General features: G+C 51.8%; 3 protein-coding genes across 3 annotated transcripts; all 3 read right to left on the bottom strand.

Annotated features, from left to right (window-relative positions):
- Positions 1-777: 777 nt before the first annotated feature.
- On the bottom strand, positions 778-3,345 carry NEUTE1DRAFT_122470 (uncharacterized protein; the record flags this gene model as incomplete). The annotated part of the gene is made up of 2 exons (XM_009852941.1): positions 778-3,079; positions 3,227-3,345. 2 exons carry the CDS (start codon positions 3,343-3,345, stop codon positions 778-780), a joined length of 2,421 nt encoding a protein of 806 aa, XP_009851243.1.
- Positions 3,346-11,104: 7,759 nt separating this feature from the next.
- Positions 11,105-18,145, bottom strand: NEUTE1DRAFT_122471 (uncharacterized protein; the record flags this gene model as incomplete). Its single annotated transcript, XM_009852942.1, has 8 exons — positions 11,105-12,364; positions 12,424-13,156; positions 13,226-13,568; positions 13,631-16,001; positions 16,067-16,773; positions 16,989-17,107; positions 17,686-17,772; positions 18,131-18,145. 8 exons carry the CDS (start codon positions 18,143-18,145, stop codon positions 11,505-11,507), a joined length of 5,235 nt encoding a protein of 1,744 aa, XP_009851244.1.
- Positions 18,146-18,873: 728 nt separating this feature from the next.
- Positions 18,874-22,373, bottom strand: NEUTE1DRAFT_82494 (uncharacterized protein; the record flags this gene model as incomplete). Its single annotated transcript, XM_009852943.1, has 4 exons — positions 18,874-19,442; positions 19,506-21,141; positions 21,196-22,050; positions 22,131-22,373. 4 exons carry the CDS (start codon positions 22,371-22,373, stop codon positions 18,928-18,930), a joined length of 3,249 nt encoding a protein of 1,082 aa, XP_009851245.1.
- Positions 22,374-23,332: the final 959 nt, after the last annotated feature.

Consider the following 23,332-nt stretch of genomic DNA (forward strand, 5'->3'; position numbering starts at 1 on the left):
AAAAAAAAAGGGGGGGGGGGGGGGGGAAAAGCCGAGGGTAAAAATGTTTTTTCCCCCTTTCCCTTTCCCCCCCCCCCCCCCCCCCCCATTGCCTTTCCTCATCATGTGTATACGTGTGTAATTTCGCCGGTGCATCCTTTCCTAATCCCAACCAACTCGATCAATCAATAATCATAAATGCATCTTTTCTCTCCAACCCCTTACTGTCCCAACCAAATGATGAGCAACCGAATGTGAATAAAGAAACTTCGTGTATTGGTCCACAAACCCATCCAGAACAAATCATCTTCCTTCCGATTGGGGGACGACACTGACACTCCTCATAATCTCTGGGCGTCCAGTAGGCCAGTGTCAACCAGCATCGATGCCAATTGAGAGGGCTTGTAGTCGATATTTAAGACTTGTGGAGCCAATGATGAATGGGCCACAGGCTGGTGTTTCGTAAGAATCTCGCGAACCTCGATTCTATAAATTGCAACCGGGCTTAGCAGCGGCAGTGCTACGAGGGTAGGCGTCTCAACAACACCCCAAAAGATGAGATGGAAAAGGAGACACTTTGCGTCAACGCCATCAAATCCTATTGCGGTATTATTGATGTTGCACGATCTACAGCGGAAAGCTTCATGAGCCGCTGGATCGAGACCTCCACTTCTTTGCGCGCTTGACAATATCGGGTGAAGAATCCGAGAGCGTAGCATCGTTATCATCTGCCGGGACGACAAGCATGCTACCTTGTTTTGGAGGCGGCGACGAAAGCCGAAGCAGAGAGATGGTGCTCTATCCCATCGGATCTGCTGACCTTTCGGGGCTTGCGGGGCATGATGTTTTTCCCTTTTTCGATTTGGTGAACGAGGAGAATTTGGACGAAAACTTGTTCTTCAGACCCATCAGGCTCGCCTTCTTCCTCATCGTTTTGCCGTTGCCGGTGTCTTGTTCCGGTTTCAGATATTCCTGTCCTAATGTCGATCCGCTGCCATTCATGTGACCGTTTCCGTTAGACATGTTATCTTCGTCATCGCTTATAAAATGATCGAGTTTTTCGTTCACTTGCAGCTGATCTCGGTCCGAAGACATCTTGGTCGCCTCAGGAATTGCAGTCGGAGAGTCTGGGGCTGTGACAGTCGTCACAGGAACACCGACAGATTTGTCCATCGAGTCCCTGCTGATGATGCTCGTACCCTGCGTACTAGGCGAGAGCGGCATCTTGCCCGTCGTCGCGCTGTTTGCCTGCGAACCCCACTCTCCCGAGCAGGGTGCTGAGCTGCCTTCGGTCGCCTCACTGCATCGCTGACGATTCGATCCGTGTAACCTGGCACCTCCACAGGAGAAGTCGGTAGTCGTAAGACTAGGAAGCACACCGTTAGGTCTTCCATCGAGGGCACTTTTTTCTGTTGGAGGCTCCGAATCGCATTTCGGCGGGGGGCTATATTTAGAGATGCCAGGTTGGTTTTCCATCGTCGATCCTGCCGAGGGGACTAGGAGTTCATTCTCAAAGTGAGTAAGGTTGAGTTCCATTTCGTCAACGGAGAACTGTAGACCGGGCAAGATATCTGCCACGCCTCGGAACAGAGGGAAGGCAAACAATTCCATGAATTTTAGCTGGGACCTGATCCGGCCGTCAAGGCTCGTCGATGGTGGAGCGATAAGTGCCGTTTTTTGACCCATATCCATCTCAATCTGAGTCTGCAATATAAGCTCGTCATTCAGCAGGTGCATCCACTGTGCACCGATATCGTGTCTCCGTGCGACGTTACTGATGTCAGCGCACTTGATTATAAGAGCGCACACTAGCACCCTCGCCTCGTCGACAGCCTTCTCATTCCAACCGTCAAGATCAGGTTTTTGAGCTTGAAGTTTTTGCAAGTTTCCGAGTTTTGCCATGTAGTCGAAATGCAAGGCCATGTCCGTAGCCAGGATACAACTGATCATCAACGTGCGCAGACGCCTATTCTCGTAAAAGATCGGCCAATGTCGCTTGAGAATCTGGCAGTAGCTGGTGCTGTGGAAATTCTCCAGGACTGAGCGATCGTTGTAAAGCTCTGCGAGAGGCGCTCGTGCCTCGATCAGAAAGCCGTTGTTGACACCGGGATGCAAAACATCGTGACCAATGGCAGTAAGGAGAAGGGTGAAGGCTTCTTCCGGACCTATGGAGGGTGTCCCAGGAGATTCTGCGATTGGGCTTGTATGAGTGCCGTTGACGTTTGGATAAGGAGGCAATGCGCCAATCCGGAGCAGCTGCTGAAAAGTTGCCTGTAGAACGTCGACAACATGTCGAAAGTTATGGTATGGCACAAAACCCATATAAGCAGCCCGACAAGCTTTGAGGAAATTTTGCAACTGTGTTGGCGAGATGCGAAATGCCTTTAGCTCTGGCATGGATAAGGCATGGTTTAGTGTGAGTTCGGCTGCGACTATCAGCTCGTCGTAGTCAAATTTGTGAGCATCGAAATGCCATGTGCTGATGGCACGGGAGATTTCAGCTCGCTTCTCTGGGCATACCGAGACATTGGCCTTATAGATCTCATTATCTCTGTCGTCCTCCGTGCTGCAGATCTTCTTAATCAAACTCTCCACGAGGTATTCGCGGAGATAACCATACGGCCGGGTATCGTTGAACACAGCAATCAGTGATCGTTTTCTGCCCTTACGCACGTCCGCCAATGCTTGTTTCCTCGAAAGAGCGTCCTTGTAAGCGTAATATGCCCTGTCTTGAATCACTGCGATGCTCTTAGCATTCAGGGGACCCGACAAGACTGCCTTGGCCCCAAAATCGATACATTGTTGTCGCATCCTCGTCTTATCTGCCCCACTGATGTTGTTCATGGCGTCGGGTGATTGGATGAGTGGGACAGGTATAACCTGCTCGTAGAGATGGCGAGCACGAGCTTCGGACTCGATCTTCTTAAGTAACGAGAGGCCGTACGAGTTGCCATCGTGGCTCTCGTCCCTGCGTTCATTCGGAAATTGGGCCGGGAAGAACTGCTGGTAAGGGGTGTCTAGGAGGATAATCGTTGGTTGAAGATCGGCCTCGTGATCTTCTTGGGGCTGGAGCCAGTGGGACATGCAGGCACCCTCAGTGCTGCACAAGTAAGCTGCGTCCGAACAGTTAGCACAAAAGGTCGACATGAAGGATGGATATCAGCGGCCCCGCAAACCTTCTGGAAAAATCTCCAAAATGCACTTCACAGTGTCGGCAATGCAGTTTGGTTCCGTCTTTGCAACATACTCGTCCAGATGCCTTGCGCTTCGTTGGATGCAGCGGTCCTCGGATACTGAGCGGTTGACGTATATAACACGGTAGTGGATGTCCTCCATGGCAACTTGTGGTTCCTCCATGATATCCATGTTGACTTTTGGTAGTGACCAGTCTCCCTGCGACTGCACTCTGGTGCCGAAAAAAAGATGATTGTCCAAAACCACAACCTTGAATGCTTGGGTTTCTTGCCGACGCACTGAAAGTAGCCAATGCTTGTTTTGGCCTCGGGGAAAGGGACCAGAAATAGGCCAAGACGACTCCGACAGCGTTTGGACGCCGATGCCTCTTTTGACGCAACCACTAATTGGTTTAATCTTGGATCGGTTTTCTCTATTCCGAGGGCGAGGCGGTTGTGATCGGTGCGATTGCGAGGGATGCAAACTCCAAAGTCTCAGCACGAGTTTCAAAAGTGGACTGGAAATGCTGGCAGGCGATATTTGCGACAATGAAAAACAAAACTGGAATTGTGGTGCCCGACGAGTAGGAATGTTTTTCTCGAGACGCTCAAGGAGGCGAGGAGACTGCTAAAGGGCCGATCGAGGTCGAGTTGCCTGGGTGGTTAGGGATTAGAAACGCGACGCACAGAAGGTCAGATTGAACAGAATCCCGGCGACGACGGCATGCGCGTCTAGACAATTGTGCCGTAAATCGCGGGTAGTCGGTAGTTGATGACATGTAACGGGTGGTTGTTGTCGTGCTTCAGGCGGACTGAGACTCGGGGGAAATTGGAAGACGAGGAGGATGCAAAGAAACAAAAAGGAAGGATGGAATCGCCTAGGGCGTGGGACTGGAGGGAGTGGCAGACATAGACGGGAGAAGAGATAGGGGAGGGCGTGGAAGGAGTTTTAGAACTCGCTACTTTCCAGTGAGAGGTGCTAACGGTAGCAGTATCCGTACTCGGTACACACACTGGGTAGGTAGGCAGGCCAAGCAAAGTGGAAGGTACAGGTGCATGTACCTTGCTGTGCAAGTAGAGGGCAGGTACCTTTGGAATAGGTGGGCAAAGAATGGGACGGGACCCGAGTGTGTATGACAAAGGCCAGGTACCTTCCCTTCTCCCTCTACACTACCTCTTACCACGTCGAAGCAGCGGATAGCGGGCGGGTATCAACAAGGAAGAGGAGGGGGGGGCAGGGCGACGGGATGATATACGTACATTGGACAGGAGATGTTTGTTGGTCGATATTGGCTGCCACGGCAGCAGTGGTTGGAATATGACAGAGACAGGGAGGCCGGCGACGAAAGGGAAAAAGCCACGGCCCCAATGGAGATGTGGTGGCTACTCAATTGGTAACCGCAAATGTAATAAAATGGGAGAGGCTAGACCCGTTCGCTTTTGATGGGCATGGGTTTCCAAGGGCGGGGTTCGCTTCTTACATGTACTCTATCTAATTTTTTTTTTAATTTTTTTTTCGTCGGTCTTTGGTTGAATGGTCCTTGGCTTGGGAGCTGGGATGACGCGCGAGCCTGGCGACCGAACACTGGTAGAAGCCGGCATGGAATCATGGAACCCCTCCAGCGCTGCACTAGTATCAACGCTTTGGTTTCATCCACCGAACCTGCGCGGCATGGCACTCGGGTTGGCCGATGCCTGGGCGTGGATCAGCGCCCGCTAGGTAGGCCTGTTACGTCAAGATCCAAACATGAACAAGAAGGGAAAGAATGTCGAGAAAAAAAACAAAAAAAAAAACAACAACGGATGCCACACAATCCATGCTTGGCGAGAAGCCATGTGTGCGGCGCGCGACGGCTTCTTGCAAAAGGGAAGCAAGCAGGCCAGGTCGATGTTACCAGGGTCAAGTGTTCCCCCTTTCTGTGAGCCAGTCAGGCTCGGCCAAACATCAAGTGAGGAGCGAATGGGAGGAAGCCTGACATGGGCGGGCAGACCAGCCAGGGTCGGCCGCCTTGCAATGGACGGTTGGGGAAGTTGCTGCGCGAACGAACGGGAAAGGTATCGCTGGCACGACATTTCAGTGGCCCATCAGCGAACAGCCCCAGCTTTTGGCCGTCTTCGAGAAAAATCATCGAACGCGCTAAGGCAGCCCACGTCTCCCGCCCACCCGCGCGCACAGCACACCAAGGCACCATTGAAATTGAAGGAAGCACCTGAGGCCCCTTCTGCAGCATCCTCTGCGCCTCACAGCACACGACTCGATGCATTCATGTCTGCGAGTGGACGCACCACAGATTGTCATGCCGCCGCAGGTCCCACGGCCGGGTTTCCATTTCTCTGGAAGTCAGCGAATACGGTAAGTACCGTATGGTGGTCGAGGTGGTCACTGCAGTGCCCTGTTCGCATCACTGCCCTGCCCGGTCGCTGTGGCCGACCTTGACAGTGTGCGCTTTCCCTCTTTTTGACAGGTGGGCCGAAAACTCAGACCCACAAGGGGTGCAGCAAAATTTGCTCATTGACCACCTTCCATCTGATCGTGACTGGGATTGCGAAAGCAGATTAGGTACCTAGGTACCTAGAGGTAGCTAACCCCCCTCCCCCCCCCCCCCCCCGGCGGGTCCGCGGTGTCCCGTCTGGGCAATTGCTCTCCGTCAGTCTCCGTGCAGCCGCGTCGGTTTCCGTCCAAGGCCTGGCTGCGGTCACTGATCTGGGAGGGGTCTGCTGTGTCGGGTGGCCCTGCCCTAGTGTCCTGCGCTGCACGGCCCACTGTCATCATATCTTGTTCTCGAAGGAAAGAACATTCTCACTTTTGTCACCCAGATCTGGCTGCGACACTCCTCGACATGCGCAACCTCGGACGCGATTGTGTGCCCGTTTTGCGGCAGGTACGACCGCTGGATCATATGGATGCCCCGGCGTGTCAGAATCTCCAAAAGTGCACAACCCAGTCGCATCACCAGGGGCAGTTGGGGTTTTTAATCAGAAGAACCGCTAGCGCTACCAAGGATTGTGGTCATCAATCAGGAACCACACGCGTCCTAACAACACCATCTCTGCCCGCATTTGCGAGCAAGGTCAGGAAGTTGTGCAGCGTCCCGATAGACCAGGAAAGGATGTTTATTTTTTCACTGGCTTTGTAGACAGGTAGACAGACAGGGTCCCGACTTGGTGCGGGGCAAACAAACATCCGAACAGCACCGATGCCGACGGCTCACAGGGGTTCACGGGCATTCACAGGTAGAGAGAGAGAGGTATTGATCAGATCTCGGTGCTGGTCCTAGGCAAAAATCGTCGCTCAAGCTGCACTTGCACCGAATATCCAACCTCGCGAACTTGCCATTGAATGCTGAAGACGTCCCAAAGCGGAGTGATCTTCGGAGTCGGCGACCTCGGGGCGACCTCCACCACGCGCCTTCAGCTGTCTACATGCACTTACACACACATCTCGCATATGTACTATATCGGCCACATTGACACCTTGATCCTCTCCGTCTTGCCCGTTCCCAACCCAGTCCTTATAGGCTCGTATATGTCACGATGGCCTTCGCTTTTCGTGCGCGCAAGTTACCAAGGCATGGGGTGTTTTTGGCTTCCCTTCCCTTCTTTCTGATGTTTGCTGACCTGGCGTGCCTGGGTTTGATTCGCCTCGGAAATATCCACCTTTAGTCTCTCCCACGGCCCAATATTATATACAATCTAATACTGGTTCTTTGGTTAGCTTAGCACTCCTGGTATACTCGACCAGATCGATGCCGATTTGTCACAAACCTTACATGGACAGACTAAGTGGCTAGGTTCGGATCAGAGGGCTATGAACAACATTCAACATGACATTAAACTTGGAAATAGCATATCCAAGGCAAGATCACGCCTTGATCATGGAACAGAACGAGTCAATGACACACCAAAATGCCTAGGGAAGCTAGCAGGAGGTCGCGAGCTAACAAACAAACCAGTATTGGACTGTGGCTTAGAGGGGTTGGGTCGAGATCTAGGGCTGTCTTGTATAGTGTGTACGGGAGGATCCAATTGTTGGACTATTGCCGGCTCCCTGGGCTTCGGGTTTTGGATCGTCCTTTTGCCCCTAGAGCCCTGCAGGCGTCAAGATGATGTTCAGCGGTTCTCCACCCCACTGTGATATGTCATCATCCCGGTGCCCGGCTCTCGACTTGGGTAGTATGTAGGCGGGTACTTGTGCCTTACCTAACTCTAACCACTAATCCAACACTGGGCTCCCAGCAACACCAGACCCCAAACCACCATGTTTATCACGAACTATTGCACGAGGACAAGGCCTCCATCGCCTGAAACAACAGATAATCACACAGTGGCGGTGTGAAAGCCTGTACACGGCGGTGGCTTCCACGTGTACACATCCCATCTGGATTCAGCCTGTCACCACCTCCTCTGCTCCTCCACATCAAGCTCCAGGGAACTCGAAGGCCTCAGAGCTCAGCAGCTACCGGACGGAAAGAGGGAATAATTTCCAGTATCCCATCGTTGCCGTATTGAACCAACACTTACAATTTCAGTTACTGTCTGATCAATCCGTCATGCAGCTCGGGCCACACCCCGCTGTCACCAATGCTACGACCTTCCTTATCAAGCTCGGCGCTAGATCTCGTCTTGCATGACCGGGGAGTACACAGCTGGAGATACGCATCCCGTCTTGTGGGTGGGATTTGGACCAACCAGTCACCTCACTTTAGCCATCCGGATCTTCCCCTTGTCACGACATCCTTCTAGAAGCAAACGCGGAACAAGCTAACCACGCTTAGGCTGTTGAGAGGGTGGCAGGCATATGTGATGACAGGGTGGGTGACGACTGACAGCCGTGAGATGGCGGATTGATTAGTCGCCTCGCCGACGTTCTTTGAATCTGGTATAGTCGGGATCCTGCGAATAACAGTCGCACAACATTTACCCGATATGGCCGTTCGCCTGTACGACGACCTCCAGTTCAGCCTGATCAAACTCGCCCATCGACCAACAAGCTATTCCTCAAACAGCAGGCCAGGTATATCCTCTCGCTTCTATAGCAGAGCAATTTCAGGTGTCATCATCAATGTCAGATTCGGCTTGGTCTGTGCTATGCCTTTTATCTTCAGAAGCTTCTCATGTCCTATCCCAGCCAGAGCTCTGTGCAAACTCCGGTAAATATGGGGAAAACTATCGTTAACTCCATACTTCAGCTTTCCCAGCATGGCAATCACGAGACATCTCTATAGTGTACCTCGGCCGATTGAGTTTGCCCGTTCAACCTCCCCGACTCCCATCCTGGCCCTCGCTTCGGACATTGGTGGTCTTGTCAATCTGAGACATGCATCACGCTATGCTGAACAGCCTCGCAAGAAAAGACGGACAGACACCGGATCGAGTTTCTGACTGGAAGGACGGGGGACCTCACTCCAGCATGCCACGGAGAATTTCCAGCAGTCGAGATTGGAATGAATCGCCATGCCAAGCCGTGCCACAGAACATGAGTCAGTCGGGTGTATGTTGTGGATTGGGCTTTTCAAGGGAAGCCTGGCGCCCTATCTACATTATACGGATATATTGACTTGATGTATTCGAAAAGAGCCCTGCCCTTGTCAAGTATTACCTGACCTGCAATGATATCTCACATTCTGGACTCGGATGCCCTTAACTTTATCCAAGGTCCGGACTTCTCACAATGGCATTCATGATGGATATGCAACGACACTCCAGAACCGAACAGTACTAAAAGATCTCACAAATCATCCCCACCTGAAATAATACTAGGACTCTACTACTGATTTGTACACTATACTTAGTTCGTCCATCTAGCTACCAGTGGCTACCTATTATCCAAACCTCTTACATAACAGCCTACGGTATCTTACCTACTAATCTTTCCAAGTGGCTCCCTCCAAGAAGAACCGTCTCCCATCCCTTTCTAAAGATGATTTCCTTTTCTGCTTCAGCCCTGTCGATCACCCTCCATATCCACTTCTTAGTCACTCCTCTCCTCTCCCAGTCTCACCAGTCTTCCTCCCTAGAGGAAGCTAGTTGATAATATGCTCGCTTCCTGTTCTGCCGAGGTTGATCTGAACCATAATACATTCATGTACTTGTTAGTCGACTCCATTACTCATACACGCACAAACAACTCATCTCATGTTGCACATCTCTCTGTCTTGCTGCTACACGTCTTGTCATCGAGATTACGCCTTGGGTGTTGGTGATCATGGCTTTGTCTGGGTTTGGGGGTTTGTTAGTGAGTGATGCCGCTCTCGAGCCACTGGTGCCGCCGCTTGCTGGGGTCCTTAAAAACGGAAAATAAGAGAGGGTATACATCCGTAATCCAGTATGAGGAGCACCTGTTTTGAAGTTCTGAACGAAGGCTGGAACATTTTGGTCGGAAACTGGGACAAAGCTGCCATAAAGTATGTAGGTCGATAGGTAAGTATGTATCTGGTGTCGGTGGGCGACTGAATTGAAAGAATTCGCTCATAGCCCATGGTTGCAAAGGACACATTCTTTCTAAATCCAATTCGCCCCCTCTGAAAAAAGAAATTGAAAAAAAAAAAAATTTTTTTAAACAAAAAGGAAAAAAAGGGGGGCGTATTTATACAAGCAACCCTGAGCTGTGCTCGTGAGGCTTCTACATCACACAGCTTTCCGCGGTTTAGTGTCTCTATAGCTTTAACTGATGGTTCGTTCCCTTCATATACACATCTCCCCATCTTTCAACTGTCCAAAGTCCAAGCAACTAGACCAAATTCACACACCTGAAACACTAGAATCAAGAGGTGACTAAAACATCACTACCCGCTCAAGAACCCCACTAAATTTCATGACAATTTAGGCAGTGTATTTCCGGTACACAAGCGTGACTGGGACGCCGGTGTTCTCGGCGACGGGATGACGATCGTCCTTGCTAGTTTCTTTAGTGAGAGGGCTACTACTGTACGCAGTGGACTAGACTTAGTTCACGATGTACGTACGTAAGGGCATCATCACCTCCACTACATACCTGGCTCTAGCAGTACATATGGAACCGCAGGATTCGACCTCAAGGGTACGTAAAACATCATCAACAACACTTACACAATCCAAGTAATAAAACTTTTCCAATCCTCTTAACAATACCTACCGACAGATGGTATTAAAGGTTTTTTAAAAGTCGCGAGAAACTTGCTCACCAAAACAAATGCCCTCACGACGACAAGCGGATGGAAATCTTCCATGTACTTACTGTACTTGGCCGCCAGCTCCCTAACTCCGCTATGTATAATGATCACCGCCCATGTAAAACCACGCAACCGGAAACTTTTTCTATAAGATGTGGAAAGAAGTATCCCACTCGTCTATGTATCCCACTCATCTACGTACATATCCCACCTCATCTGCTATCTATCCCACTTAACCGGTCCTCCTGGTCACGACACCAATCTCAACACCTTTTCGTTCTCTCTCCTGCTAACAAAGAAGGAATTGCAGTGGATGCGTGGATTGCCTCGTGAATATCATGGTCTTGACTTGCCAGCACCCGCTCAGTAGGTAACGATCTTCGTTTCCATCTCGTGAACGTGGGGAATCGGAAATCTCTCCGGGTTAGCCTGTTGGTCGATGATATAAGCGACCGCTGGGACTTAGATACACCGCCAAGTGGTTTGGTGGATGTTCGTGGAGAAGGAATTTGACGGACTTTTTTTTTCTTCTTTCGCTGGTTTGAGCTCGAGCATGAGTTTCATAGCTATTGAGTCTATCGCATGCACGGTATGGCAGATAAGCTACGCAATAACACCATGGACAGACATTTCTTATTCATGGCCATCCTAATCTTCCAATGTTCTCATAAGAAAAGCTTTTATGTTCTCTAACCTCATTGAACTCCTTCCCGCCTCTCTTTCCAGGACATCCTCTTTCTCTATTTCTGCTGCCCGAATGGAAAAGGGTCCCATCCAGGCTTCGCTGTGATCAATGTATGTATGTAGATGTATGTATGTAAAGTTATGTGTGTGTATGTGTATGCATGTTATGTGACAATGCGCTTGTTGAAACATCTAAACCAAACCATACGACAAACAGAAACCTCTACCTGATGACCATGCACAACCCAAAATTATTCAACAGCAGCGATCAACAAGCCTACCGATTCTGTGACACAAAAGCAAGCCCGCCACGGCGCAAACACTGGGAGAAAACATGAAGGTAGGGTGAGTTCCAGAGAGACACTGGGTGATGACACTCAGCGAGGTGTTGACATCTTTCCCTTTCCCAACAAGAGGACTTGTGATCTCACAAAAGGGATTTAGGCTTTCAAGAGACGTCACAGCAACCGATTGAACTATTGAACTATGCTGCGGTCGCGAACGAAACCGGACGCCACTAGTCTGACGACTTATCGCCTCCTTCCGGCTCCTTTGGCGGTTCCCGAACTGCTGGTGATTGTCTTTGCTGCTCGTGATCGTCGACGTGAATCTCCGCAACCTTATCGTCGTCAATGTCAACGCCACCATTGACGAACACCTCATGAACTTGCTCCTTGTGTTCCCATGTCATCTGCGCGATTTGGTCCATGGTGTCCTGATCCTGCACTGACGGCGGCGGCGGGACATTGTCAGTGAATGCCGAGTAATCGTCGTCCTGTGCAGCAGGTCCAATGAAATCTACAGCGGAGCCATATTCATTGATACTGGCAAAAACCGAGGCATCGTCGCCGGAGTTGTCGCCTTGTGCCACATCACTCGCGATCTCGTCGTCCAAGCCACTAGCTTCAGAGCCAGTCTTGGGAATGTTGTCAAAGCTCCAGGTTGTGGGGAGAGCAGAGGCCACGCCGGACATGTTGCCCGCGGCTTCGTAGTTGGGTAGATCAATGCCCTCGTCCTCAAACTCGATGCTCTTCCGCACCTCAGGACCAGTAGTCGTGCCATTGGTTTCCTGATAGGAGGGCAGTTCGGAGTCGCCACTTGGACCGCGGCCACTAACCGAACCAACTTCTCCTCGCAGGAGAGTTTGACCTGCTCCGTTCGAAGCGCTCGGCGACCCACGAAGGGAGGAGCCATGACCGAGACGCTGGCCTTCCCCCGAGTCCAGCATTTCCTCATCGTCGTCAAGGGAATAGCGCTGGGCAACTTCCTCGCATTTGGGCCCGCCTAGAGGTTTGTCTGAGCGGCGACGGTAGAACAGCAGGTAGGCAGCGGGTGAGACAACCTTGGAGGTATCGGTCACCTTCGAAACGGATGAATCTACTGCTTGTCAGCATTCGCCTGGTCCTCCAAGAACGAGGGCAAACCGAAAGTCTTACCATTGAACTCATACCACTGATCATCAACAAAATTCTTGGCAAAGGCAGTGTAATGGCCACCGCCCAAGCCACCCCAATGGTCATCCACAGCAATCAGGTCATAGATCTCCTGTTTACCGTCTTCCTTGTCAATGACCCGCTCGGTGAGGTCGAGGCCCTCAATGGGGAAGTCGACAAGGACATCCAGCTTATCCCGACGCCAGCCAACGGAGCTAAACCGTTTCAGATGGACGACCAGAATATCTGGCGTCTTCCAAAGGTCGAATTTCTTGCTTGCGCGACGGTGCTCCTTGCAACGGGGACAATACCATGTATCTTGCTCGGACAAGATTTCTTCCTTCTCGAACTCGGCCAAACAATCATCTAGACTGATACCGTGCTTCTTACGCAGCTCCCGTTGCCTCTTCTTGGCACCCAACGACGGGTCATTCAGAGTCTCAATCTTGTTGTAGGTCCTGTTCGCAGGGGAGAAGACAGCATCAAAAGCGTCCTCGTACCAGTCCACAACGATGCCTTCCCCAAGACGCACAAGGGGCCCTTCCTCGGAGTCGACACGGTAATCTTGCTCAGGAACCTCGACGGGTTGCTGGGCGGCCGCAGCCCGTTTTCTCAGCTGTTCTTTCTCAAAACGCTTCTTAGCCTTCTTGCCATAAGTGCGGCCAGCTTTCATCTTCTTGTTTTTGCCTCGCGGACCGGCATTTGCTCCCCTAGGAGGACTAGCGATGAATCGATCCTGATCAAGGCGTCAGCACATTGTACCACGTTAACCGAATTACTAGAGCAATGCATCGATTTGACTTACACTTCCTTTCGGGGCATCTGAGCCCTCGCTCGACTCATCGGCCATCCGTGTCACGGAATCCACCTGTTCCGAAGAAGCTTCTTCGCTACCGCTGTCATCCGAGCCATCCAATGCATTCGGGCTTCGCATCTCCACATCCGAGGAATCCGTCTTAGGGGCCCTCGAGCTCAGTCTTTCGTGTTTGCTGGTGTCGTTAACGCTTTGCCACCCTGTAGGAACACCGCCATGGGACTCCCTAAAGTAAGACATCGCAAAGAGGTTCTGCAGGGCTGGATTCAGGAATACTGAAGGGTCTAACCACTTAGGCTGCTGCGACTTGAAACGCTTGAGGAGCGCGGGAAGACTATTTTTGTGCCTAGTTAGCGACACCATGTACAGATCGACATACTCATGAAAGTCACTTACGTTTGAGGAGCTGGCGACGCTGTTGGTTTGGCAGAACCAGTGTTGCCCATCGTCACGTCGACAATATCTTCCTCGCCCTCGACAGACTTGGCAACTACCTTAGAGTCTGCAGAGTCAATGTCCGATGCGCCATTGACCATCTCAAGATCCGTAGCTTCCGATGCCTCTTCGTCGGCAGTGAATTCCGACCACGTGGACAAGGTGGCCACCTTTTGCAGGATTTTTCTGCGGATGATATTCTCATCACAAGCCTCCTGAGGCGTCAACACAATGTAATGTGGCGGTGGGATGTCCTCTACTTTCCTATGATATCTGACACCGGCCGCATTAGGGTCCATAGTACGATGCAGGACTGGAACAAGGAGACGTTCCGCCAGGGGATTCGACGTGGGTTGAGCGGGCTCTTCCTCGGCATCGTCCAGCAGCGACCTGTATACCTGCTTCTTGGCCTTCTTTGCATTGACATTGGTGGGTGGCGCCTCCACTTCATGTATCACTGCAACGTCACCCGGCTGAATCTCTTCGTTGATCGCCATCATGTCGTCGTACTGCTTGAAGAATTTACCCTTGAACTCTTCACCTCCAACAAGACGCTCCGGGGGGACACCGACTCTCGTCGAAATGAACTCCTTGATGGCCTTGAAGGCGCTCGTCTTATCGACCTCTACAACGATTTCCACCGGGGGCTCGTTTAAGGGATAATACTTGACAGTTCGGGACCAGACGTTGCTCATTGGCAAGGGCAAAGTGAGGTTGTTGAAGGGATCGAATGTGATGCTGATCTTGTCGCATACAGGGCAATGAAGGGTTGACTTGTATAATCCGGTGAACAGGTCGGCAATGATCGAGTCGTCACGCTTCTTTGTGATATCCCAAACCTTCTCGGCCATTTCTTTGATAGCAGCAGGGTTACCGATCATGTCATCTGTAGAGTCTGGCTTTTCAATGTACGGCTTCTTCTTGATGCGGTTTAGGTCCTCTTGTAGGCCATCGAGCAAGAAACCCAAAAATTCTTGGGAGTCCTGCTGCCCATAGCCGGAGAAGGCGGGGGCATATCGGCCTACGATGCCTTTGAAGTGACGGGGCGCGACCGAGTTGGGCGCAGGATTCTTGTATATTTCATCCAACAGCCGCATGTATGCCATAGCAACGTCTCCGTTATGGGAAAGCGGATTGTCAGGGTTGATCTCTTTCTTGGCCTCGTGAGTGAGGAAATACTTGGTCAACTCTTCAACGCTCCGTAGACATTGCAGAGCCGAATTCATGTAGCATGTATTGCCCAGGTTCTGCAAGCCAACGCACCCTGGCGTACGACCGGATCTGGGTTGCACCCGGCCCCTATTGAGGACACTCGGGGGAGCCGGACTGTTACGTCCGCTGACAGTACCACGGGCCTGAGCGACAATGCCGTTGCCGACGGTCTTGTTGCCATTGGTCATTTTGGTAAAGAATGTAGAGACGTAATCATCTCGGTCAACCTGTTCGTCGATGATCAAGGTTTGGTCCACAGTAAGGCCAACCAATGACAGACTCTTCCTCCCGTTGTAGTTGGGATTGGTTGTGGTATCCTCTGCTGCGAGGTGATCGCGCTCCACACCACGCTCTAGTTGGCTGAAAGTTTCAACATCCACGAGCATTTCCGGCCAGGAGCCAGGGGCCCTAGGTAGGAAGTTCGGTATGCGAGAGGAACGCCCCGGGGAATCAGGAGGGGTTTCCATGCCAGAGGGCTTCGAAGCCTCCTCTGTGGCAGGAATTGTTTGCAGCCGCTGCCAGACCCGGACTTTACGATCCATAGGAACACCAGTCAGCTTCTTGATTTGCTGAAGAAATTGGTGAAATGAGGCAGATGCGCTTTGGACAATGACGGGCGGTGGCGGCTTCTTCAGCTTAATCTCCTGTTCGATAGGCAGAGGACTCGCTGCAGACCATAGCCTGTGAACGGTAAAAACGGGAGGATGGAACTCAAACTGAACGTTTGGCTCGCTGGCAGCATCAAGGGCGGTATTGTGCGCTATCCGGACAATAGGGGCCTGTCCAGGCGCCAGGCCATACCATGATAGCACCAGGTCCCATGCGTCCTTGGGAAACAGCTCAGCAGACTCTGATCCCACGCCCGGCTTTAGCTTCACGCACTGCTGGTCGGCGGAGTCGGTGAAGATAGCTTGAATGATATCCGAGTTATCGATCGGCCCAATAATCTCGCCTGAAGGCTCCTTGCTTGTAGGCTTCCCATTAGCACCGAACGCCTGGGCCTTGTTCAGCCACTGCCGTGATACTAAGTATGCCACATCTCCTTCTTTTGCGCCCCTATCATTGAAGGCCTTGAGGAGTGTTTCGATGGTCTTGATCTGTTGCTCGATCGGTGGGATTTCTGCATTTCCTTCCGTCAGAAGCCTGCGCGTTTTTAACTGAGGTACGAGCAGCTGACATGCTTACCTGTCTTCAAGGGCAGTTCCATATCAGCGATGGGCATCTTGGTACCTCCGGCGGCGTCTGCTTCCACGGGCTGAGGCTCTTCCACATCTTGCCCAGACTGTTGGTCTTGCGGCTGGGTATCAGGAACCGTGAGCATTTCCACGTCCTCCCGCGAGTCCGCGTTCTCATACTCTGGATCCATACTGGATGCTCTTCGTTTCAGGGGAGAACCAGATCGATGTGTCTGCTCTGAGGCGCCACCCATGAGCGCACGGTGGGGCGTATTGATGAAGGGAGACTGACTTCTCAAGGTCCCGCAACTGGCAGCCTGCAAAGTCGAGCTCGAGTCGAAAAGCTGTCCGGAATCGCGGTCGTTGTCAACGGAGAGATCGGCCGAGGCAGCGCAGGGTGAACTGGCGGCGGAATCGGCAGAGACGTAGTCGGTCGCAGAGCCAGACAGTGTGCTAAACTGATTCTGAAGGTGCGGGGGTATGCCTGATGGTGGTAAGGAGTCGCCGCGGCTGTATGCTGGAGTGTTGGAGGCAGAGGCCAATGTGGAAGTCGACCGGTGGTGGTCAAAAGGGTAGGCCGGGTCGAACTCTGCTTCTTGCTCGGTAGCGAGCACCACGTCTAGGGCAGCGTCGGTAGACCCTTCCTGTCCCTGCTCCCTTGTCGACTGGCGGGTAACCCTCCGTTTCTTTGAGGAAGACGTGGTGAAGGTGAGCTGCCTGTGCAGCTCGGAAAGCGCTGGGTCGGTGTGATGGAAGGTGGGAAGTGGGGGACGGCGCGCGTTGGAGGATGCCGGATAGAGATCGGGGAGATCGTGACAACCCAGTGAGACGAATCGGTAGAGTAGGTAGTCACGCACGGCACGGTAAAGCGACTTGGACGGAGCGCTGAGTGGTTGAGGCAGGTAAGACGGTCAGGTCATGGACGAACTGACTGACTGACAAACGACGGGAGCAAAGCCAGACGATAGAGCTGGGTCTGGGGAAAGCGAGTCGTTGCGTTGACGCTGGGTGGTGGCGTCCGTGATAGGTTAGCCGTGGTGCATCGGGCGGACTGGTTGGCCCGACAGTCTTTCAAGTTTTTTTTTTTTTAGTTTTTTTTTTCGGGTGTCGTTTTTTTTCTTCTTCAGTCTTGATTCCAGTGGACTCGACGCCTCGACGGGACTCGTTCGGGCGATCGATCAGCAAGGGCACGCTGCGACGGAGGCCAAGTAGCGGGAATCGGGTGTTACAGCGTGGAGATTTGTTGCGTCACGTCAAACGGGAAACCTGGTACCTTTTTTTTTGGAGTGGTGGCCAGAAATGATACCGAATTCAAAAGAAACATCAATAACCGGTCTGTTGTCTCTTTGGGGTTCCCCTGCAGTGAGGTTCTTGTCAACAACGAAGCCGGAGCAACAGGCTTGGAGAGCGGGTGATGGAAATTCTGTCCAACGGAATTCTAGGCGTTGTCTACCCATGGGTTTCTGTGGTTTTTTATTTTTTTAGTTTTTTTTTTTCCTTTTTTTCCTGCCGCAGCGGAAGTTGCAGCTTATCTAGGCTTGTTCTATGACCGTGGTCCCGCTCTCAGTCTGGGCTGGTTCGTTGTTGCAACCTGCAAGCGCAAGCGCATTTGCAAGTGAATAGAGGTACCTCTAGGATCGCGGTCGCGTCACGGCCCTGCTCTGCCCTGACCGTAAAACACCTGTAAAACAACCGCGATGGGATCTCTGGGGTCGCCTCCCGAACCCTGTGGAATGCGGGTTCTGTTCCACGCAGGGTTGATGAAGCGCCCTGGGCAAGGGGAAGAGCACACCCCGCAATTCGAGCACGCTGCTAAGTAGCGGTACACAGAGGTAGGCAGTCCAGGGGCGGGTAGTGGCGTCAGTATCAAATACCTAGAACCTCCTACCTTCCACTTGTCCTTCGTGGGGAGGAAGTGATGTATTCCAAGTTTTTCTGTGTGTTGTTTGGCTCCTTCACCAGCACACAGAAGGATTCAGAAAGAGACGGATACGAGGGTTACGATCGGAATGAAGGCTAGTTGAAACAGGCGCGAACGTTATCAGTGCAGTTGTGATCTTATAAGTTAATTTACCGCCGTGAGACACATGGCGAGTCAGCAGGTAGTATGTGAAATCAACCGTGTATCACATCAAGCAGACAGCAACTTCCGTTCTCTTTCATCCTGAAGGTGTTACTCCTGCCAGCCTTGTCCTGTGATCAAACGACGAGCTGAGAAAGGATCTCTGTTACGATGATGGTTATACTTTGGCTATATACCTGCACAGAGGTGAAAGAATGCAACGTACTACATCATGTCAAGCACGCCTCTTCAGTCCTGCCTTTGGGAACTTCATGATGGAATATTCTGAGAGGACGGATAGCATGATTCATTCATTATTCTTCATCCCCATATCGCCCCTCGCCGTTGTTTCACCCTGGGGAACGGGCTTTCTTTCGATTACATTTGTTGTATTGCCAAGTTCATAGTATCTGGATGTGCGTGCACAGTCATCATCTGTTTGAACACACTATGCTGGTTCATTACACCAAACACCACATCATCATAGCAACAACCGGGTTAAAACTACTGTTATGAAGCTGTCTGTTCTAATGTCCATAGTTACTGGAGAAAGGGGTATTTTCCTCGCAAGCGAATGCCTTTTCGGTTTATTTTCCGAAGGAGAGAACTCCATCTCATGCATGCAACTGCCCACGCTGTCTTAACATGGCAGACAAACGCATACTTTGGCACATCAATTTACCAACCAAAAAAGGTCTCCCATCACAGCCCTTTTATTCTTTCTTTCTTTTTTTTCCTTCTTCTAACAGAAATTCCGAAAGCAACATTTGATACGGAAATCGTTATCCTGCACTGTTTGAGGCTTTCACTTAGAGCTTGGAATCCAACTCCTCGTACTCGCTCAGGTCCTTCACCGGCCTAGCAGCAGCGCTGACTGGCAATCCAGCCTTGTAGCTGCGCACATCCTCAATGAGGATAGGCTTCGTGCCGTTTGATGACGGCGGTGGCGCATCCTTGACCACCCCGCTGACCTTTTCAGCATGGAGTTTCCTCCATGTCTCGGTGGCAGCATCCATATTGCTCTCGGTAACACTGAGGCTGCCAAGATACTCCTTAAGACCAGCAATCTCCTTCTCCTCGTCGTGATCAGCCGCGCTCAGTCTCGCTTGGAGGTCGGTGGCGGTTTTGGCCGAGGTAGTAGCATCAAGTTCCAGTGTCTTGACGAGTTCGGTTATCTGGGCAGTCGTCACGTCGCTCTTTGCCTGAGCCTCCAAGTAGATAGCGAGCTTGGCCCTGCTAGGCGACGAGGGGTGGATGTAATACTCGAAGAACTCGATCAGTTCCTCCTTAGTAAGAGGTTTGACGTGAGCAGCATCGCGTTGGGCTAAGGGGAAAGGTCAGTATAGACTCAAGGTAGTAAGGGCAATCTCAGATGTTATGTACTTACAGATCTCAAAATCATAGTACTCGCTATGGATCTGACTCCATTGCTTGTTGGTTTCCTGGTCCAAAAACTTGGGCTTCTCGAGGCGCTTCACGATCAAGCTGCGCTTGTGAGCCTCAAATTGCCTAGGGTCCATCTCTTCGATCCACTTCGCCATCCTTTCCAAGAACAGCTCAATCCTGTTCTCCAAGTAAGGGGCTGTCTTCTCGCTCTGGATGAGGAATCGAAATCCGTAGCTTGTGGAAGTGGCACGCACTCCAGAGAACACCACGTAGCCTAGTTGCTCCTTGGTCCTGAGTTGATCGAAGCATGGCTCTTGGAGAATCTGGGCCAAAAGCAGTGTCTTGGCACGGATAAGAGAGTCGTTTTTGTCACCGACATAGAGGAAGTATTCAATGCAGTTGTTCACGTTGGCGGGGTCCTTGAGCATCTTCTTCCAGACGTAGTTGGACCCGGGTGGGAGCACCAAGGATCGCAGGATCGGCCACTGAGAACGCGGCAACACCCTCGGCTTAAGAGTAGACTCGACCATATCCGTTAACTTCAGAGCGTCCTCCTTGTAGAGATTTCCGTGGATGTAAACCTCCATGTGCAGCTGAGCAAGAAGGGCTTTCCGGAACTGCCGGACGTGATCCGAGGTGATGTGTGGTAGCTCAGCCGCGAGCTCCTCGATTGTGTGGTCATGCTCTGCAGTGAGCCATTCCGTGAAGCCGCCAACCTGATACCATGGGACCTGAAGCTCCCAGTTACGGTAAGCTCTGGTCAGACGTTCTTTGATGATATCAAATCTGTCGTCTCGGACCTCGAGATCCCGCATCGTAGTCAGAACGCGTTCCAGGAGGAGTGGAAGCTTGTCGTTGTACCCAGATACCTCAACGAACAATCCACGACTGTCGAGTGATACGAGGTAGGACAAGCCAGCAAGGTCGGCATCGTACGAAAACTCTTCCAAGGCATCCTTGACGTGGTCGGTGAAGAGCCTCGCCTTGACAATGCTCTCAGCAGACGCGTGGATCAAAGGGCTCTTCAGGCTGACAATCAAATTCGCTTTGGGCACCCAAAACGTGTCGTCCTTCTTATACCAAGTGCGTACTAGGTCATCGTTGCGCACAATCCGCGGCGCCAAAGCTGGCTCCTTAACCTCCTTCCTTTCAACTTCCAGCTTTGTAGGAATAAACTGGTTTTTGTGCGGGAGATGAAGCTCAGGGATCCGTTCTTGATCGGAGATGGTGGCGGCCTTCTTGATTTCCTCCATAAGTTCGCTAGGAATCTTGGACACGGAATACTCAGTCCCGTACCACTTTTCCTTGTGCTCCCATTTCCCAGGCACCTCCCGCGAGACGATGGACATGCGGAAATTGTCAGGCCGCAAGCAATCAAGGCCCTTGCGGATGAGGTTGGCATCATACTTGCGCAACTTGCTAGTTCCGCTCAAGAGCCATTCTCTGGGCAGTGGCCGTTGCATGACTCCGGCTGTCTTGCTTGCGAAGCTGGAAGCCTGAGTCTTCTGCTTGAACTTGAAATCAATGTCTCCCATAATCTTTTGCTCGTTGTGGATCCATTCCTGGGGTCCCGTTTCTTTAAGCAAGGCGATGTATTGGAACACCACTTTGGCGACCTCTTCGTAGTTTTTAAGCCCCTTTGCATTTTGGTCAGCAATTTAAAGTATAATCAGGAGATAAGGAGGACATACTTCTTGTGTCAACTTGATCTGAATATCAAACATGCCAGGAGAGCCAGGGCAAACAGTCCACGCACCAGCGCTAAGACCATTAGCCCAACCTTTTGACTTGATATGAGCCATAATGCTGCCCGGGCCCTCATGGCCAAGTAAGTGGCTGAGGTAACGACTTGGAAGCTCTTCGAACAAGAGATGCTCATCTAAGAAGGGGAAGGTAATGTTGAGTTCTCGTGAATCCATTACGGGTTTGGCAAAGGTCACGACTCCGAGTTGCTCCGGCGTAAGAGGAGCTTCATCCGTCCACTCATTGGGTGGCAGATCTTTGTTCTCTACGTCTGAGAACAACTCGGCAACCCAGCCTTCAAGAACGTCAAGTGATTCTCTTCCGAGCACGCACAGCTTCATGCGGTTGGCCGAGTAATGCTTCTGATAAAACTCAATGAACTTTTCACGAACATTGACGCCCTTGGACTCAGGCAACACCTTGAGCGTTTCCAGGTTTCCAGTAGAGAAATGGCAGTACGGATGCTTGGGGTTCGAGATGGACTTGTCTAGTTGGTGAAGTCGCCACGTATCGTTCTGTAGGTTCTTTTTGTTTTCGGAGTCCACAGCCCGAAGCTCCCTGTCAAGGGTGTTGGCTAGAAAGAGCGGCGCAACGAAGAACTGAGCAAAACGATCCAGAGCACCGTAAAGGGGCGAGGGATTGGTAGCCGAAAGCTCCTCATCATTGCTGGGTTTGGCAGACACCTCGAAGTAATAGTTGGTGTGAGTTGCTGCAGTGAAGGCATTAGAGCTACCAGAATTTGTCGACAAATACTGGCTGTAGTCATTCTCGACCGGATACTTCTTGGTACCCATGAACAGGAGCTAGAATCATGATCACCAGGGTCAGTAAAAAAATCTCAAAAAAATTTCCCTTCACGTGTGAACAAGGCGCGGAAACTCACATGCTCGACAGCATGGGCCATGCCGGGCATGTCATCTTCATCACTGAAGCTTCCAACATTCACGTCCAAGGCAGCACTGGCCTTGTCCGTCGTGGGATCATGCACCAAGAGAGCCTCAAGCTTATTGGGGAGACGGATGACCCGGTAGCTGCGATCATCAAGAGAAGGTTTCTCCAGCTGATCGGTGACCCGCTCAACAGCGGGTGAGCCCTTGCTGGGCGTATCTTGAGGTGAGGTGGACATGACAGAGTAATGACGCCGGTCCAAGGAGTGAAGAATCGATGATCCGGAAAGGCGTTGGGTGTTGTAAAGTGGAGGAGAAGACAGATATTCAAGCTGGGTCTGAAATACAGCGGGCCCAGCAAGTACTGACAGGAAGCGGCTGACGACAGGGAGGCGATAGTAGGGCGGCGTAGAAGAGAGGGGCGGCGTTGGCGTTGGTGGCGGTAGGTCAAGGGCCGTGGAGGCGGCTGTCCCAGGGGTCCGTAGCTCTAGGGTCCTGCTACTCCGGGGGCGGGTCCAGAATGGTGTCAGCGTCTGTGCGACGGGTGTGGACACAGCACCAGAGCTAGGCAAGGTTACCGGCAATTTGGGTGCCAGCAAATCCGGGCTGGCGGTGACACTTCCGGTAGGACGGCACTCTGGTCTTTGAAGTCTGTTTCGGCTGTGCGCCGACGCGGGGAGACGTGTGAGGTTGCGGTGGCACTGGTTGAGGGAATACGGGATGTTACCAGGTCCGTGTCGTGGTTGCCGGTTTCGCGGATTCAGAAGAGCCGGAGAAGTGAGGAGACGAGACGTAGACATCCAAGTGGAAGTGATTGCCGACTCTTTATACCTGATTCTACCGTGAAGTCTCTCGTTGCGGTCGACTCGCTGGGTGACTGGGTCGTGGGTCGAATCAGAGAAGGTGAACGCTGTTCAAACGCGCATCTGCTTTTTCCGTGAGGATCTTATCCGTAGTCTGCGGGAACCTCGATGGCCTTACGGTACGCTAGAGAGGTTGGGGTGATGACGAACAAGCCAGCGCCCGGTGGGGAAGGAACGGAACAGACGGTACGTCACAGCGCCTGGGGAAATGATTCACGAACTAAATGTACAATTATGAAGCACCGGACGGGAACCGAAAGCCCACGATGACCTCTCCTTGTGTTCGTATGTATCATAGCTACCAGTTCAAGAAGAAAGGCTGCCTAGAGTGGAAA

This window comes from Neurospora tetrasperma (assembly GCF_000213175.1).
Source record: "Neurospora tetrasperma FGSC 2508 unplaced genomic scaffold NEUTE1scaffold_3, whole genome shotgun sequence".
NCBI lineage: Eukaryota > Fungi > Ascomycota > Sordariomycetes > Sordariales > Sordariaceae > Neurospora > Neurospora tetrasperma.